At 38.3% G+C, this 18,200-nt stretch overlaps 1 protein-coding gene across 1 annotated transcript in view; it reads right to left on the bottom strand.

Annotated features, from left to right (window-relative positions):
- Positions 1-593: 593 nt before the first annotated feature.
- The window catches only part of si:ch211-216b21.2 (heparan sulfate glucosamine 3-O-sulfotransferase 3A1), a 41,910-nt gene continuing 24,303 nt past the window's right edge, over positions 594-18,200 (bottom strand). The window contains exon 2 of the mRNA XM_058407320.1: positions 594-2,886. Coding sequence (XP_058263303.1) covers positions 2,265-2,886 — 622 coding nt within the window. The 3' untranslated portion in view covers positions 594-2,264. The remainder of the gene's footprint in view (positions 2,887-18,200) is intronic.

Genomic DNA, 18,200 nt, shown 5'->3' on the forward strand with positions numbered 1-18,200 from the left:
GGGGTTTTTACAAATTGTTTTAGAGTTGATTATATATATATATATATGTATATGTATATATATATATATATATATATATATATATATATATATATATATATATATATATATATATAAATTGTTCAAACCTTCATTCTTTAATTAAAGAAGAAAAAATAATAAAAACTAAACAGTATATAAAAGAATACAATAATAAATATAAAAAAAACTTATTGTTAAAAAAATAAACATTTATTGTATAAAAATGCTTTAAATAGCACAAATTGCATTATTATTACTATTATTATTATTATTATTAATAATAATAATAATAATAATATAATTATTATAATAATATAAATATATAATTATTATTATATAGAGTTAGAAATAAGAAATTGGACAAATTTATACATCCCTAAAGAATATTAAATATATTTTATAACTCATTGTTTTGAAACATTATTGTTTCCTTTAAGAAACCATAGGATTTCAAAACCTATAGAGTTAAACCTTTTTCTTAGAGCTTAAAGGTAGAGCCTTTAAGTATTTATCTAACCTGAATATTAGATATTCACTATAAAAAACAGACCCATGCTGATTCTTTATATTATTAAACATATTTTTCATTTTATTAAAAGTGTGCTTCATAAAAAACAAAAAAAACCAACAGCAACACATGATTGATAATATTGCAAAGAAAACCCTCAGTTGCATTGCTTTCTCGAAATTGTCATTGAAAAGGTTGCAGAATGAGTGAGTGCTCCCTTGAGGCACTGTAAATTTCACACACACACACACACACACACTTTCACAGCCCACACAGCAGCATCACAAAATAGACTCATGAAAGCGTGTGACGTGATCAGAAATAATACAATAGAAACAATATGGGCTTGTTCGGTGCAACACAAACCATCAGAGCGAGGCCATGTTCAACAACATCAACACAAACACACTCACACACACACACACATACACTGTGTCTGAGCACCTGAGCTGCAATCATTGGCATTAAAACAAATAACTCAGAAACTACATCAACTGTGAAATGAGAAATATGGTACAGAGTGTAAAGAAAAATAAGAAAAAACAAATATTTGGAAGATAAAATTATACAGAATTCAGATTCGGGTTAGAAAACTGTGTGTAGAAAATAAAAGCATGTACCATTATGTAGACATTACTCAAGAGTTGAGGATTATTAAAAATATCTATTCTATATGTGGGTTTACTATATATCTTTTTTTTAAATAAATATATTTTAAAAATAGTTTTTATCTTTTGCTCTTGTTTTAATGCCAAGCTTTTACAAGCAGCTTGGTAGTTAATAAAATTATGGCAAAACACTTTTTTTTTTTTTTTACATCATTAGATGCTTCACAAATGTTCATCGGAAACGATGCATAGTTCTACAGAAATCCAAAAAGTTTCTTCCCATGTCCATGCAGGTTTCCTCTGGGATCTTCTTCCATGTCATTCCCATAATGAGCCACTGAGTGTGTTGATGGCTGAGTGTGGAGGATACGGGCTTTCCAGGACTGGGGTCGAGAACCTCTGGATGAAGACATCCTCCTTACCTCCAGCACAAATTTGGAAAATCCAGACTGGAATGAACGTAAATAATGAAGAATTGCATAGGTCTCTGTTGCTGATTAGATCAATGATGGCCACTTAACCCTCATGTTCTGTTCAACGGATGTCCCATTACAGACTTTTGTAAAAGAATATTAATAATTAGAAATGAATGAAAATTAACTGAACATCCAATATAATCCAATATTACAGTATACCAAACACACATACAAGATAAAACTTTTCCATCTAACACCCTTAAAGGAATTCTCCAAACTATTCAAAAAACCAAGGGATCCTTCTGATGCCTGGTTTGTGCACACAAAAGGGAATATTAATGACAGGAAATATAGATGAAAGTGTGTAAATTGATAAAACCCAGTCATGTTGAACACTTTTACTTCACTTTCTTACCTTCATTCTAGAAATTGGACCAAACTCAAAGTTTAAGTTTAAAAAACATTTTTGAAAGTGTTTTTAAATGATTTTCATCCATTTTCAAAACGCTGTGTAAACTGAGGCAGGCGTGTAAGAGGCCGTGGGGTTTCACTGGTTAAGGCTCTGTGTTAATGATCTGGATCATCATGCTACCACTCTTCAAGCTAAACAGAACATAAGGGTCAGCTAAACTCCATTTCTGTATTGATGTATTTCTTGTACTGAGTGTAAACTGCAAGCAATCATAGTGTCTTTCCTTAAACTTCACAAAGTCAGTCATCCCAGCCAAATATCCTTCCAGTCATCTGGTAGAACTTCATATTAAAGGGCCGGTAGAAGTCTCGTAACCTCTGCACCACCTCAGGGTCGATGTTGGGGTGTGTTCGACCTTTGGTTTTGCCCAGGCAGTGAGGCTTGCTGCTTCCTTCAGCCTTCTTCAGGCATGGAAATCCCTTGGTCTGGTTGAAATAGAAGTGTTTGTCTGTAATGATCCTCTTCAGGCCCAGGAAGTCCTGCACACGGCCAAGCTCTCCGGCTGGGTCACTGATCAGCCGCTCGCCGCTCACAAACAGGATCTGCTGCATGGGGAAGAACTGGAGCCAGTTGTCAAGGTGCTTGGCGTAGATGCCGATCTGGATGGCACTCCATGAGGTGTCGATTAGGCCTGTAGTCCTGTTTTTGAAAGTCAGGCTCTCAAATGTGGGAATGTCTGGCTTTTTGGACAGTGTCTGTGTATAGTCTGAGATGGCCCGGGTGACCGGATCCCTCACCACCACTATGAGTTTGGTTGAACGTGACATGGAGTAGATCCGAGCTGGAGCTTCACGGGTCACAAAGTAGCTGGGCGTCTTCTCCATGGTGATCTGACCCTCCAGGGTTTTGGGCATTAGGTCTCTAAAGACAGGAGAGAAGAAGAGTTAGGAGCCATTGAATGCAAACTCAAATCACCTGCTTTCTCAATGTTAATATGCATTTTAGACACGATATACAGTAGCTATTGGCTTTTCCATTTATAAACTAAAATCAAAGTAAGTCCATTCTCTACTAAGTACCATTTTTATTTTCATGATTTAAAGTGCAAGTGACCTAATAATCAATCCAGAGTGAATACCAAAAGTGAAGAGTGTACACTCCATTTAATTGCAAAGAATGTAACAGTCAATTACACAGGAATTCCAAAAGTGCAGATGATCAATTAATCAGTAAAGTATCAATACTATTTAATGGCTATAACAAGTAAAATGTAAATAATTTAACAATCTATCAAATACCAAAGGGATTAACAACGTGGCAGGAATACCAAATTTGGCAATTCTGTTTACAGAAAGTTGTTTTATCTATCATTGTTGGGTTCTTAGGGGGTTAGCATGATTGACTCACACCTCCAGGGTTGGAGGTACAATTCCCACTTCTGCCACGTGTGTGGAGTTTGCATGTTCTCCCCATGCATTGGGGTTTCTTCTGGGTGCTCCGATATCCTCCCCCAGTCCAAACTGGTGCTGATTGGCATATCTAAATTGTCTGTGGTATGTGAATGAGTGTGTGTGATTGTGTCTTGCAATAGACTGCCATCCTGTCCATCCTTGTGCCGCAAGTCTTCTGGGATAGGTTCAAAGGTCCCTGCAAGCCAGTAGGTTAAGCAGTGTAGAGAATGGATGGATGGATAATGGGTTATTGAGTAAACAATTGAGTATTGAGTAAAGAGTATTGCTTTACTTGTAGTATTTCCTTAAACCTGGGACATGCAAATTAGATAATATCACTGTACTATTGTCTTGTCTATCAGAAATAGAGGCTATCCTTTTTTGAAGCCAAAATGGATTCCATATCTTAAACTTAAACTGACAGTGATTAATCAACAAACTAATGGAGGATGGCCAATAATGATTGAGTCCCATTGAGGAGAGTGGATTAAGTGTGGTGTGGCACTGATATATGAGCAGATTCTTTCCAGATCATCCATGAGCAGAATGACCTTTGCCAAGACAGGAGAGCCAGAGAATTTCCAGCTAAATCTCCTGTGAACCTTGGGACACGTTTCCCCAGAGCCTTTTACAAACACCCTTCCATCACAGCACGGAAAAGCCTGGGTTACTCTCACGCCACACTCAGTCTGCTCTTTCCTACTCCACTAAGACTCCATCCGCTCCAATCCAAAACATACAAAGCCGGCCAGCCCTCTTGCAGTAGCACAGGGTTAAATATCATTTTCAACAGTATTGCTTTACAAAGCGAGCCGTGATGCTATTGGACAAATAACCTCGGACTTGCTTTAGAGCCACAGTCTATAGAAATGATCGATGTCTAGCAGATGCTGTCATGGTAGATACTTAGTTTCAGTGATGAAAGAATTCTGGTCAGAAGAAACATCAACACAGTGGAGAATCCATCAAAAGCAGTGAAACCTCCAACTGTCCAGAGGGAACAGACGTAATATTTGGCTCGTGGTTTTATTCAAACTTCGGTTTGACCTCTGAGGTTTAAAGGAAAGAAAAAGGCTAATCTATTAGTCTATGATGGACTATCTGTGCCTCTCGCTAACTCTCCCCTGTCTGCCCCTGTCTCAGTCATTCGTTTTTGCACTCTATCACTACTTGTTCACTCATTTTTTCTCTCTCTCTCTCTCTCTCTCTCTCTCTCTCAGCTGCCCTCCAGGACGGTGACCTGAACCAAATCCTTGTATTAACAATTTATAACCTTCATATCCACCAATTAGGGCATGGCAAGAATTTCCCCTTTACAGCCCCAAGTACAGAATGCATCCCTCAATTATTCATCCCATTCCACTCAGAATGGGGGTTAAGGCCTGACAAAATAGCCCCCTTGCCCCCTATAGCAAGCACAGTTTACAGACCATAAGAGCATTAGCGAGTCAAGGTCAGAGGCTTCATCGGGGCCCTCCGGTGTGCACCCGTGTCCCTCAGCAGTGTGCGAGTGTGAGAGTGTGGGTGTAGCGACTTTGAGAGTTTTCAAAGTGTGACAGCTAGTGTTTATCTGCCGCACAGCTGGGATGGTAAACGGTTGCGCTCGGATGAACACACAAGCTGTTGGAATGAGGCAGGAGCACTGCAAATCTCCACTCAATGGAGAGCGAGAGAAGGTGTTTGTTCTGCAAGGTTTTAAACAGCCAGGCTTTTAGAGGGATACAGTAATGTGACACACAACAAATGCTCTTTCACCATCTGTCGAAAAACATAAATAAACCATTAACTTCGATGAGTTGTCTCATTTGTTTACAGGGCCAGGGTCAGGACTACATCCCATTATAAGTGATGGGTTTCCGGGAGAAAGGGGTCTCTCCTTAAAGGACCATATGATGTGCAAATCAATAGAAAATAAATCAGTTAAAATAAATCTGTAATGAAAATAACCATAATAAGGACACGCTTTGTCGTACATGTTTTTCCGAAAATGTAATTTATGACTTGAACCATTTGAAATGCTGGTTTATTGTATAACCATTTAACCATTTGTATTGTTTAGGATTAACACTGCTGGAGTATATTCATTTCTTCATGTTCATGAAAGTTACATTTTCCATAGTCCAATGTATACTTCTAATTCTAATTTTTAATGACAACATTATAAGTTTTTGTAATGGTTATCAATGAATGAATCAATGCCACGGTGGTACAGTTAGTTCATAGATCTAAGGCTTTATTGTGCTATAATATATATATATATATATATATATATATATATATATATATATATATATATATATATATATATATATATATATATATATATCCTGTGCTCTAAACCCAACTTCCTAACAAGCTAGGACATGTGAAGAAAAGCATTTTGCTGTGCTGTAATGTATATGTGACTTCTTTCTTTGTTTCTTTCTACAAGCTCTCCCAGTATCCGTCTGGGTGTTCACCGGGTTCTCCGGTTTCCTCCCAACTTCTAACTCATACCAGTAGACAGATTGGCTCCACTAAATTGCCCCTAGATGTAAATGTGTATTGGCACCCCATTCAGAGTGTTCTGGGATGGGGTCCAGATCCACTGCAACCCTGAGCAGGAAAAAAGCAGATAAATGAATGAATTAATGAAACCAAATGCCAAGAGGTACGTTTATGACAAAGCCCAAAATGTCCTTCTGAAAGCAACCATAGCTTTGACAAGTGGGAGTTCATGCCTACATCCTGAGCACAGGACTGCCAGAGAGAAAGAGAACAAAAGAAAAATGACAGTTCCAAAAGAAATTAAAATGCTTATATAATATGGGCTGCGCTTAATCTCTGCTCACGAGGTGTCCGAAGGCCATGGTACTTGGAAAAAATTACCCATGTGGACAGCAGTGATGTAACTGGCACGTCTATGATCCGATCACGAGCAGAGCCAGATCCTACCCTGTAAGTCAGGTATCATGAGGAATGACAGCTACAGCACTCTGTCACGTTAACACATGAGGCTCAGAAATGGAGCTTGACCTTCTTTGGATCTGTACACAATTTAGAAGTGCAGACAGAAAGTCAAAGCCTCCCTTTTTCCCAAGCATCCAGGAATATGATAGTAACACCATAAAGAATGGAAATCACTAGAAATGTCTGAAGTCAATGATGGAGCTCATGTAAATACTACTGATGATTTAGAGCTCTGATTCCTGGTCCAAGCCACAATAAAAGAAGGCCTTATTTGGCAATCTTCTGCGCTCATCATCAACGCTGAGTATTTTAAAAAGCTTTTGAAAAGTACAAGTCTCGGCCAAAAAAGTGGATGGTGGCTGAAATAAAGGATAATCTAATACACGCTGGTATGTGCCTGTCATGAGTTTGCTATTACCAGACATTGGTCTTGACCACCATCTGTGTGCAAAGATCATATCAAGTTCAGGACAGTGATGGGTAGAGAACTGTTGCTGCTGAAGGGACAACCATTCACCAGTCCAAAAACGTATTCTGTCCAGCCATGGTGATACTCATGTCCAGCATGGGGCCCCTGTTGTCCAGCCCAGGGCTTCTATCCACTCTTGAGTTTCTTCTTCCAGCCTCTGGATGTCTGCCATCCAACTTGGGGTTTCTGTCTTCCTTTCTGTTTCTTCTGTTCAGTCTTGAGCTTCTTTCATCCACTCTTGAGTTTCTTCGGTCCAGCCTGTGGCTTCTTTGTCCATCCCCTGGATGTCTGCCATCCAACTTGGGGTTTCTGTCTTCCTTTCTGTTTCTTCTGTCGAGCCTGGAGCTTCTTTGTGCAGTCTCTGGACATCTGCCATCCAACTTTGGGGTTACTGTCTTCCTCTCTGCTTCTTTTGTTCAATCTTGAGCTTGCTATGTCCTGGTTTTCATGTAATATGATGTTTCCGTGCACTGTTCTGGTTCTGACTGGGTGTCGTTGCTAAGCATCTAGCTAAAAGTACCATTGTAATACCATATTGTTTAACACTGTACACATTTGGCACCACAATGCCGAGTTACACTGCAGAAGCCGTGCTGATCCTTCTTCAGAGCAGTGTTTCATAACCCTCAGTACAAAGCCATACTTCATAACACCGATTACAAATTTTAAAAGTGAAATGCCTGAGGTTTATGCTGGGATTAAAGCGATGATAACCTGAGGTTAAGTACAGTGTGAAAAGGACATTGAGAAGCACCTGTATGATATAAAAAAAAATAAAGTCACTGACTGAGCTAAGCTAATCACAAAAGCTAAGTAATATCATCAGTTCTCAAAGGTATCAAATGATTAGCATGTGAATATTCCATTTTACATCATGGTATGCAATTTGGGACACCACCATAACCATAGCCAAGCCTTTAAGGAGGCGAAAGAATGAATCCCGATTATAGACCAAGTCGTTGTCTCTTTAAAAAAATAGTGCAAGTGTCTAATTCCAGTTGAACTGTACTATACTACATCTTCATGCTAATAAATATTAACTGCTCACATTACCTCATGTAATTACCAGAGAAATGATCTGAAATTACTCCTCTAAGGGAAGTGGGGAAGTCTCAGGGAATGAGGGATAGGGAGAGAGAGAGAAACAAAAGAGGCTGGATTTACAAAGCCTACCAAAGATTTAATAGCTAAATAAACTTTTCATGAACACACAATGATCCCAAAATTGAGAAACATAACACAAAAAATGTAAATGAAGTGAAATAAAAAAGTGAAAGTGACAAATTAGCATGACAGACAGACTCAGCAGGGAAGTTACAGCTCTGAAATAACGGTTTCCTCGCAGAACCCTTGGCACTGAACACACACTCTCTGCCTTTTCTAAACGCTGCTTTATTGGCGGTGTAGGTGATGTAACAGATGAAGGAGTTTGGCTTCCAAGCGCAGGAGATTTACAGCCCATCCACAGAAACCTTTCAAGTCTTCTTTACGCTAACCGGACTACGACTCCCAGAACATGCCGCTGTGCTGGAGCCAGTAACCAGGCCTTGGCTATGAAGGTTCAGGAGGAGGTCTGACACACACCAAGCCAAAGTTTTAGCACTGATTGTTCTCTAAGATACACTTTTTTGACAACCATCATACATAAAAAAACCTGACTAAGCTAGTTTGTTTCCACAAATTAATCCATTTTTTTTCCTATTTGCTTTGGACTTTGAGAAGATGGTTCCTTGGGGGTTCTGAGGATGTCTAGTGGTTAGAGTTCTTCTAAAAAGGTTCTACTTAGAAATGTGAATTCCTCTGTTGATGGTCTGTGTATAGAACCTTTCTTTAATGGCTTCACAAGAAATAATAATAAAAAAAACTTAGCATGCTTGAATTAACTTCTTTTTAATAGATCCATTTATTTGGAAATACCAAGTTCCCTCATGAACGACACAATACAGGATGAAATAAATGGAAATGAAACTGAGAATGAATTTAGACCAAAATATCTAGCACAAATGATTTGTTTGAAAGTCATCTTACTGTTAATAACGGAATTTAAACACCATTTGATTTGTAGCTTTGAAATATTCATCCATTAATCCATATCCTAGTCATGTTCATGGTCATGGATTATATCCCGGAAAGACCGGGTGTGAGGTGGGAACAGACGCCAGTCCACAGGAATCTTACACACACAAACACATAAACACACACACACACACACACACATTCACACCAGAGCATAGTCTAGCATATTCAGTTCACATACATGCATCAAAGTAACTGAAAATGGGATGAACTGGAGAAAAACCTACATGGATATGGGAAAATATTCAAAACTCCATGTTCAAAATTGAACTCGGGAGCTGTGAAATATATATCAGGAGGAAATATGAAATTGGAAATAAAATTTCCCGCTTGAAATTCAAAATAGTTTATTTCAGTGTTCACATAATAAATAAAAATAAAAAATATATCAATAATAATAATAATAATAATAATAATAATAATAATAATTATTATTATTATTATTATTATTATTATTATTATTATTATAAAAATAAAAGTAAAAGTAAAAGTAAAAGTACTCTGGTTTCCTTCGGTTTCCACAGTCCAAAAACATGTACATCAGGTTGATTGGTAATTCTAAATTGCCCATAGGAGTGAGTGTGAGTGTGTGTGGTTGTCTGTCTATATGTGGCCCTGTGATGGACTGGTGACCTGTCCAGGGTGTACCCGTGCCTTTCACCCTATGTGCACTGGGATAGGCTCCAGCAGACCCCCGTGACCCTAATTAGGAATAAGTGGGTATAGACAATGGATGGATGGATGAAGTTAAGCAGGCCAAAGCAATCAAGCCTAGAATGAGAGCCTGCTCTAATCAGCTCGATGTCAGATAATTGTGTTCCAGGTTTGATTTAAGAAGTTAAGAAGTTTAAGAAGCTCTGATTGGGAATAATGAGAATTCCAACAGCGCATGTAAAACTCTATCGTCTCTGATTTTCTCTGAGGCCTGATCTACTGCTTTGCTAAAATACAGAGTGTTAAGAGCAGGTGGGAGAAATGTACATTATCTGGAGGCAAATCACAAAAGGCAAGAGTTCACCAAAGCTGTCCAGCCTGCAGAAAGACCTGATTCACTTTCCTGTATAGAGCACTAAATTAGGCATAAATATCCCCTACTGCACTTCACTGGCATTCAGAGCACATTACAGTCCAGTAATTGACTCAGTATTTATTTCTGAGGCTTTAGTCCGCTGATCCATTCTATTTCTCTGTCTATGTTCATAGCCCTCGCTGCTCAATGGCCATTTTCCAGGTCAGCGAACTCCGGTGGAGGTCAGTGCAGCTGTGATTTACTACAACGGCATCATGGCGTGTGGAAAAATCCGGGTTTGATTGTGCGTGTTGTTTATGACCCACCGTGCAAAGCTTTCTCTGTCTCTGTCTGCTGAGCAACAATCCATTAAGACAAGTACAGTAGTGAGTTTTCTAACTTAATTTAGCAACATGGACGAATTAAATTTGATCACAAAACTGACCATATTACAGGATATCAGTGGTAAGTTCAGCTCGTAGCATGAGCTTTTCAACTAAAGTTAGCTCTACCGTTCTCTCAATCTCAATTCCTTCTCTCAATCCATTTCTCCCATCTTATTACATGGAACAATAAATTGATTGACCTTAACATCTTTGCTAGTGAATTCGTTCTAAGAGCTATTACCAAATAAGTACGCTTACTGTAATATTAACAAAGTGAACTAGTTACCTGGCTAAAGACTGTGGTTTGGGTCCCTGGCTAGTTTGTTTAAAATGATAAAAACTGCAATTTAAATAAAAAGGTATTTTATTTGAACTACAGTGTCCCATCAACCAAAAACAAAGGGAAGAGAAGAGAAGGGAAGGGACATGGGAAAGGGAAAGGATAGAAAAGGGAAGGGAGGAAAAGGAGAAAGGGACTGGGAATAGGAAAAGGGAAAGGAAAGAGAAGGAAATGGGAAAAGAATGGTAAAGGAAAGGAAAGGGAAAAGGGAGGGGAAAGGGAAGAGAAGGGAGGGGGAAAGGGAAGGAAAGGAAAGGAAAGGAAAGGAAAGGATGGGAAGGGAAGGGAAGGGAAGGGAAGGAAAGGAAAGGAAATGGTTGATGAATTTTTTCAGAAAACCTAATATTTTAATAAAAACTAATATTTTGGGGAAAACACAATTTTGCATGCACTGTCTTACTACAACACCAGTTGGTGTGTGTGTGTGTGTGTGTGTGTGATTTAGGACCGTTTAGGGATTACACCTGATCCACTGTGATAAATGTCCTAATAATTCACTGCAAAGGGTGTGAATGACAGCTTTATACACACACACACACACACACACTGTCAGTGCTGCTGTTATTTTTACCCCGACCTTTCCTGCATAATTGTGATTGCAAGTTGTGTATGAGTGTGTGTGCGTGCGTGTGTGTGCATTTGTGTGCATGTGTATGAGTGTGTGTACATTTCCATACATATATTCACAACATACACTTTCAGCATATCCCAGAGATTTTATTTAAATACTGCAGAGTTAACGATCATTAATTACTAAAGAACACGTTATAGTTTTTTTCACAGTCACTTGTTCACAGTCAGGGAACATCTGCAAACCCACAAAACTCTGCAAACCGATCACATCCTGTTATAACACCTACATAACCTCCTCAGCCTTTTCCCATAAGAAATAATATAAATGCAGATAATCTGTTCCAGCCGCCCAAAAATATGACCAATATGAAGCATATGTAAACTGTATGGCTGCTGACAAAGAACTGACCCAAGCCAAGCATTCCATGTTAAGGCTCCTCACAGGAAGTTGTGCCACCAAGCTTGGGCTAAAAATAGAACAGATCACCCACACCACCAATCTGTCAACAAAAAAACGCCAGAAAAATCACCTAGCTTTTGAACGCATGCTGAAGGAAACGTTGGTATCGGGGTTGACTCTTTTCAAATAGCTATCACTGTCTGAAAAAATAGTAAAAAAAATTGTAAAAGAGGAAGATTATTTAACCAATCAGAATCAAGATCTGGACAGAGCTGCAGTGCAAAATTACATATGATCATGTGGTTTAAACTTGTCTAATTCCCAGGGACCAAAAAATGGTGTTTGCTTCTGTTTGGTTGTGTCCATGTTCAGCATTGAATGTCTGTGTCATGTCCCACTCCTTGGAGGACTATGAAGCTCAGGGATTTAAGAATTTGTAGTGTTTCAGTATTTCTGAAATGTTGATATCAAACCCATTTCTGCTCTCTGAGACGCCCTAAGTGCTTGTTCATCTAAAAAGCAGCTCAGATTTGATCTTCAACCACTAAAATTCTGTGTAAGGTTCTCCAACAGAGGGAAAAACACATGTCTAAAACACACTGAAAGCCAACAGGGTCCTGATTGAATTTACATCAGACTCACAGCCAGAAAATCATTCGTTTGTTTACACTGATTGAAAATGTCCCAAAAGTGGATTGGAAAAGGTTTTAAGGATCGCTTTAGCACATGACCTCCTGATAACCCGATATATTCCTCGACATTCTGCAGCTTAATGCTCTCTGGGAATAATCAATCAAAATATGATGACCGCTCTGTTAACGACGGAAATCAAACTCCGAGTGACGCCATGAACTCTTTCCAACAACCTGTCCAATAAAGTTTCTATGACATTTATTAAGAATATTGGAAGAGTTCTGGGTTCTCGTCACGTCGCGTTGCGTTATTGAATGCCACCATTTTTCCACCATTTGCTTTGACCAGAAAAATCCGTCTTTCACGGTTTTTGACACCAAATGTGAAGTGCCTTTTGTTATTTTTCCCTCTTTCCAAATCAAGCAGCACCATGTGTTCGGGTGAAAAAAAAATGAAGTTAGCTTTTTCAGTGCAGTGGGTACTCATAAATTTCTCAGCGGTGCTTTAAGCCTGTACTTTCCCCAAGTCCCTAGTTTATTGCATAAGGAAGAAAAAAAAAAAAAGTCGTGCTTCTGTGTCGGCTTCGGCCTTGAGGCTGAATTATTCACCTTGAAAGACAGACTGAAAGGGAGGGTGAGGGACCATCTCACAGTCCATCTGAGGACGCAGGAGGGTTTAGACTCGTACTGGCTGATAGAGAGGAACAGGAAGTCATGTACTTCTTCCTGGGAAAAATCTAGAACGTTTAATTTTCTAGAACTCGACGGCTTGCTCTGTTAAAGAAAATAGCTACCAGGACACTCTTGGGAAATGAGGCATGAGCCATGATGAAGCGAGTGAGCTTGAAGTGAGCGAAGATCATCCGAGCGTGAGAGAGGATTTATTGCGTCTTATAGTCGTGACCCTCACAGGAAACAAAACAAACAAAGCAAAAAACGATGCTGGTTTAACGCGAGCCAGTGCTTCATGTACGTTCTCATTACTTCTGAGAGCTACTTTTCTTGTGATTCCAGCGTACTGTTGGTGTTCATGTTCCTCTGTTTCTATCTGGGGACTAGGGATGAGTGTGAGAAGGATGAGAGAAGGATGAGAGGAGGATGAGAGGAGGATGAGAGAGCGCCAACATGGTGTCTGCATCACTTTTTAATATCGCTCTGACCCACTTGTTTCGGGAAAGTCTTGAAGTCTTGAGAAATCACGGAGCACCAGCACAAAGATGGGATTATCTTTGCAGACAGCATTTTCTTCTTCTTCTTCTTCGTCTTCTTCTTCACTCTGACTCTCTCTTAGACGTATTTCTGCCAAGTCAGTGTAGAGGGTCTCAAGAGCTTCACTCAGATAAGAAAAAAAACACCCTGGAGCTTAACACCAATCATTTTTTGAGGGGTCGTTTATTTTCATTTCTCAGAAGAGAGTCTGAAGAAAAAGAAGATAAAGATTCGAAAATGTCTGAAAATCCAGAACTGAATACTGCGTGTTGGAAGAACAGAGGATAGTTTTGTGTTGGAGTTGCTTGGGAATTGTTTTAGTGTGGATCATCTCCCTTCAAGCTAACATTTAAAGGTCATCATAGTCATTATGAGGCTTTTAATTTATTTTCTGCATCGTAGAATTACAGGCTGAGGCCTTAGGAAGCATTACTGTGCATTAATGTGTGTGTGTGTGTGTGTGTGGACTCTAGGAAGTACTAATCTGCAGAAGCTTGCAGTGTATAAATATTAGGGTTGAAGGTTCGGAGCAGATTAGCCGTCCAGGACTTGAGCAGCTCTGCTGAAAGCGTATTAAAAATGACCAGAAGACAAACAGAAATCCAGCGAAGGGCCGTCTGCAGCGCCGGCTAAAGCTGGGCCTGACAATCCGACGCCGTTTCGATGTCTAAGCAAATTCTTCACAATGCAAGAAAGTTTCAATCGCAGTAACAGCACTTACTCTGAAGTTTTGTATTGCATTCAGAGGTGCCAATATTACTACCAAAAATGTCCTAGCAGGTATAGAGAGAGACTTGGTTCTGAAATCTGATTGGCTGGATGTTAAAATCTGTGGGTTCACATCACTACAATGCTACACAATAACTAAAGAATATTCTAATCTTTGTCCGTTATGTTGCTTAGCAACCTAAAGTTACTGTTAAAAGACTTTATTATTTGTTCATTCTGCATATAATAAATAATAAATTGAAATCAATTTGATTTCAGAGAGGGTTTACAATGCTTCACCTCCTGTTGTTAATAACTAATACACATTGTTATAGTGATTGGTTACAATGATTGGATGATTCCAATGCATGCATGACATAACAGGCAAGGATTAAATTAGGCAACAATCATAAATTATTATTATCGATTCAAATTGATTATAGATTTGATTAATAATGAAAAAAGACAGAAATCTCTTGTTCAAAAACAAATTCAGATTTTTTAACTTTATTCTATCAAATCCTATTGTATAAAAGTGAACGGGGAAGGTGGCTAATTTATTATTAATGTATATATGAATTAATTATTAATTATTAATTAATGGTTGAATTGAATTAAATATATTTAGTATTAAGTATTATTTTTTTCCCACATCTGTGCCAAACATCTGTTTAACAATAAGTATCTTTTTTTTGTTTGTTTGCTATTATATTTTATTGTTTTTTTTTTTATTTTAGCCATTTATTTTATTTTATTTATTTTTATTTATTTTATTTTTTTTATTTATAGCAGCCCACATTCCCTGGCTCAAACTTCACCTGGATAAAGCAGCAGTCACTTCTGGAGAGAGCACATGTGAGTCTCCAAACTTGTGAAAACGTCGCTGTAGATTTTCCTACTGAGAAGAAAGAGAAATAAGGAGCGAGGGAAGGAGTGAGAGATGGAGGTGGGGAAGGATGGCCTGTCTGTGTTATCCTCACACTAGGTGATTTATTTGAGCTGTGTGTGGGGCCTCTGTGTGTGTAACGATGGATTAAAGATGGCAGAGACCTTTACAGCGCTGTCTCCTGCAGCCATTATCACACTAATGTAGAAGCCCTAGGTAGAGACGCTGAGGAAACTGCTACAATGGATTAAGAGATAAAACAAGTGCACAGAGACATCCTAACTCCTCTTTATCTCGCCTTCTCTTACTCTCGCATGCACATACTCGGCCTTGCTTTTGCTGGACTGCAGTCAGACAATCCATGTTGCTCTAGTAAAGCAGTGAAACTTCAAAAGCATCTGAGATACGTTCCTACTGATACATGTTTCTAGACAGCACTGTCTCAATAACTCAAGATACACAAAAATAAAACTACTCTACTCTAGAACCTAAAGATTTCCTGGAAGAACAGATACAATCTAAAATGTTCTCAAGATCCTCAATAAGGATACTTGGTTCCGACATGGCTGCCCATTTACTCATGAAAAAATTGACGCAGTTACTAAGTTTGTTAGTTCCTGAAAAGGATCATGTGTTCCTCTTGAAAAGCTTCCTGGACTCCTGAAAAAAGCCAATGGGTCCTGAAACATTAAAAGGAACATAGGTTTTGAGTTCTTGAAAAAGATCCTGGACTTATGAATACACAGCTTCCTAAATATGAATCTTCTCTTCCTGAGAAGATTCCTAGACTTCTGATAAAGTTCCTGGTTTCCTCAAAAAGTTCCAGAAAACAGCATTGGGTCCCAGAACACAGAACCAGGATTTTGAGGAAGTTCTTGCAAAGGATCCTGGACTAATGAAAAACCCCTGGATTTCAGTGAACATTTCCTGTCTATTTAAAGGGTTATAAATATTTCCATACCCGTCTATCACATCCGAGGGGATTTAGACTGGGATCTGGATCTGAAGTGCATTACTTTATGGACTTTAATTCACAGAAACATATCTCACGTGATTCTGTTTTCCATTTCAACTTTTAGATCACACAGGAGACGAGTTTTACTTCAGCTGGCGTGAGACTGAATTGCGTAGTAAGAGTGTGAGGATCGATTGACAGCCTAATAAGATGTCTCTCACACACACACACACACACACAAATACACTTACAAAGAGAGAATTGGGGAAATCCCTCCTCATTTCTGGCTCTGTTTCTCGGACTCTCCTCTCAGCTGGGGTTCTCCGCGGTAGCAGACGTATAAAAGCTCTCACTGTTCTCTACAAACCCACCTGCCCAGGTGGACTATAGCCAGGTGTGTGTGTGTGTGTGTGTGTGTGGTCTCTGGCTGTTCAGTGAATAAAATGTAGGTGATACTGAGTTCAGGTTCATTTGCTAGGCATCTTTAACAACACAAAACTCCCAATAATGATCAATAATTGTCAGAAAATAAAGGAAAATAATGGAATCTTTATAGATAATGTACTATTATCCAAAAAGAATCAGTAATAGGGTGTTGTTTTGTGAATTGTAATTACTGTCAAGCTAGAGTTTATTATCTATTTATAGCTACATTTAATATATTACATCCACAGAACTAGTCAATTCCTGTTATCACCAACGGCATAACAAATATAACCAGCAAACAACGGTCTAGTAACCAGATTCTCTTTTTTATCCCTTGCTTTAAATTAGTAATCCAAAGAAATGCAGCTTGTTGTGTTACCAAGTCCTTCATCCTGAAAATGTCGGAGAGTGGAAAGTTATAGCTTTATGTTCGAGTGTTGCAAAGCACTGACACTGGAAACCCCTTTGAGAAATATTAAATAACCAAAAAAATATTAATATAAATATTAAATAAACAACAACAAAACATTTTCAATCTGTTTATTTGGAACATCTGCCATTTTGCTGAAATTTATCGTCAATGAAATCTAGATCAAAGCAAGCACTCACCAAATGACTAGCATTAAAAATAATAAAAATATGTATTTTCCTTTGAAGGCTGAAGCTATAAATTAAAAATAAATAAATTAATACAACAAAAAAAAAAACATGCTGCCATGGAGACAAAGAGCAATATTGTTGCTATGGTAATATTTGGAAGAGTATAGATAACCTTGTTGTTCTAATTAAACACATTTCCATGCATTTCCATAGTCTATGAATAATTGAATGACTAATTAAAAGAATTTATTCTATAAATCTAAGCTTACTTTAACCATTATTTATTCTAATTGTCATGGTGACATTTCATGCTTACATGTTTACACGGTGTTAGCGGAACAGCTCTACATCAGACGCAAGCTAATGTAAAGAATCAACCAACAGGAATCCAGTAATGAAGATGGAAAACATTGGGCAGCCAATCAGAATCTGATGTTTTATTCCTGGTTTGTTTAAAACCTCAGACACTGAATGGAAAAAAGGTTTGTGATTTAATAGCTGAGTGCAAATGTTTGCATACCCTCAGTAGGCAACAAACAATAAAGAGGAATTTATTCTACACCAGGGGTCTCCAACATGTTGTTTGCAAGCTACAAGTAGCTTACGACCCTCATCTAAAGGTTCATAGAATATGTACAAAATTTCTCAAATCAAATCAGCTTAATAAGCCTGTTTAAATTTTATTCCTATCTCCCGAAATCCGGCTCCCTGGATATATCCTCCATCACACAGTTGAATCTATTCCTTCATCAATCGCTTTCAGACACAGCTAGCACCAAGACCATATATGGAAGCATAAACTTATAGATTTAAGCACAAATTGAAGTACTTTGGATAAAGAAAACACATAGCAGATCCTCATAAATTGGAAGCTGACCAAAGGCTTGCTGTTTTCAAAATTAATATCACCTTCAGTATCAAAGGTTGTTCCTTTTACTCAAAAACAGCTTATTCAGCTGGTTTGGTTTAGGGCAATAAGTCGTGTAAATAAATGTGAATAATAATATAACACAGGTAGCTCTTGGCCACCTTCATTTTGTCAAAGTAGCTTTCAGAAGAAAAAAGTTTGGAGACCCCCGATCTATACCAACAAGATATTTGGTGAGTTAGATGTCTGAGATGTTGTTTATTTCCTCAAAACATCTTTTGGATCTTCTGCTTACCTT

The sequence above is a fragment of the Hemibagrus wyckioides genome, linkage group LG13 (assembly GCF_019097595.1).
Source record: "Hemibagrus wyckioides isolate EC202008001 linkage group LG13, SWU_Hwy_1.0, whole genome shotgun sequence".
NCBI classification, from domain to species: Eukaryota; Metazoa; Chordata; class Actinopteri; order Siluriformes; family Bagridae; genus Hemibagrus; species Hemibagrus wyckioides.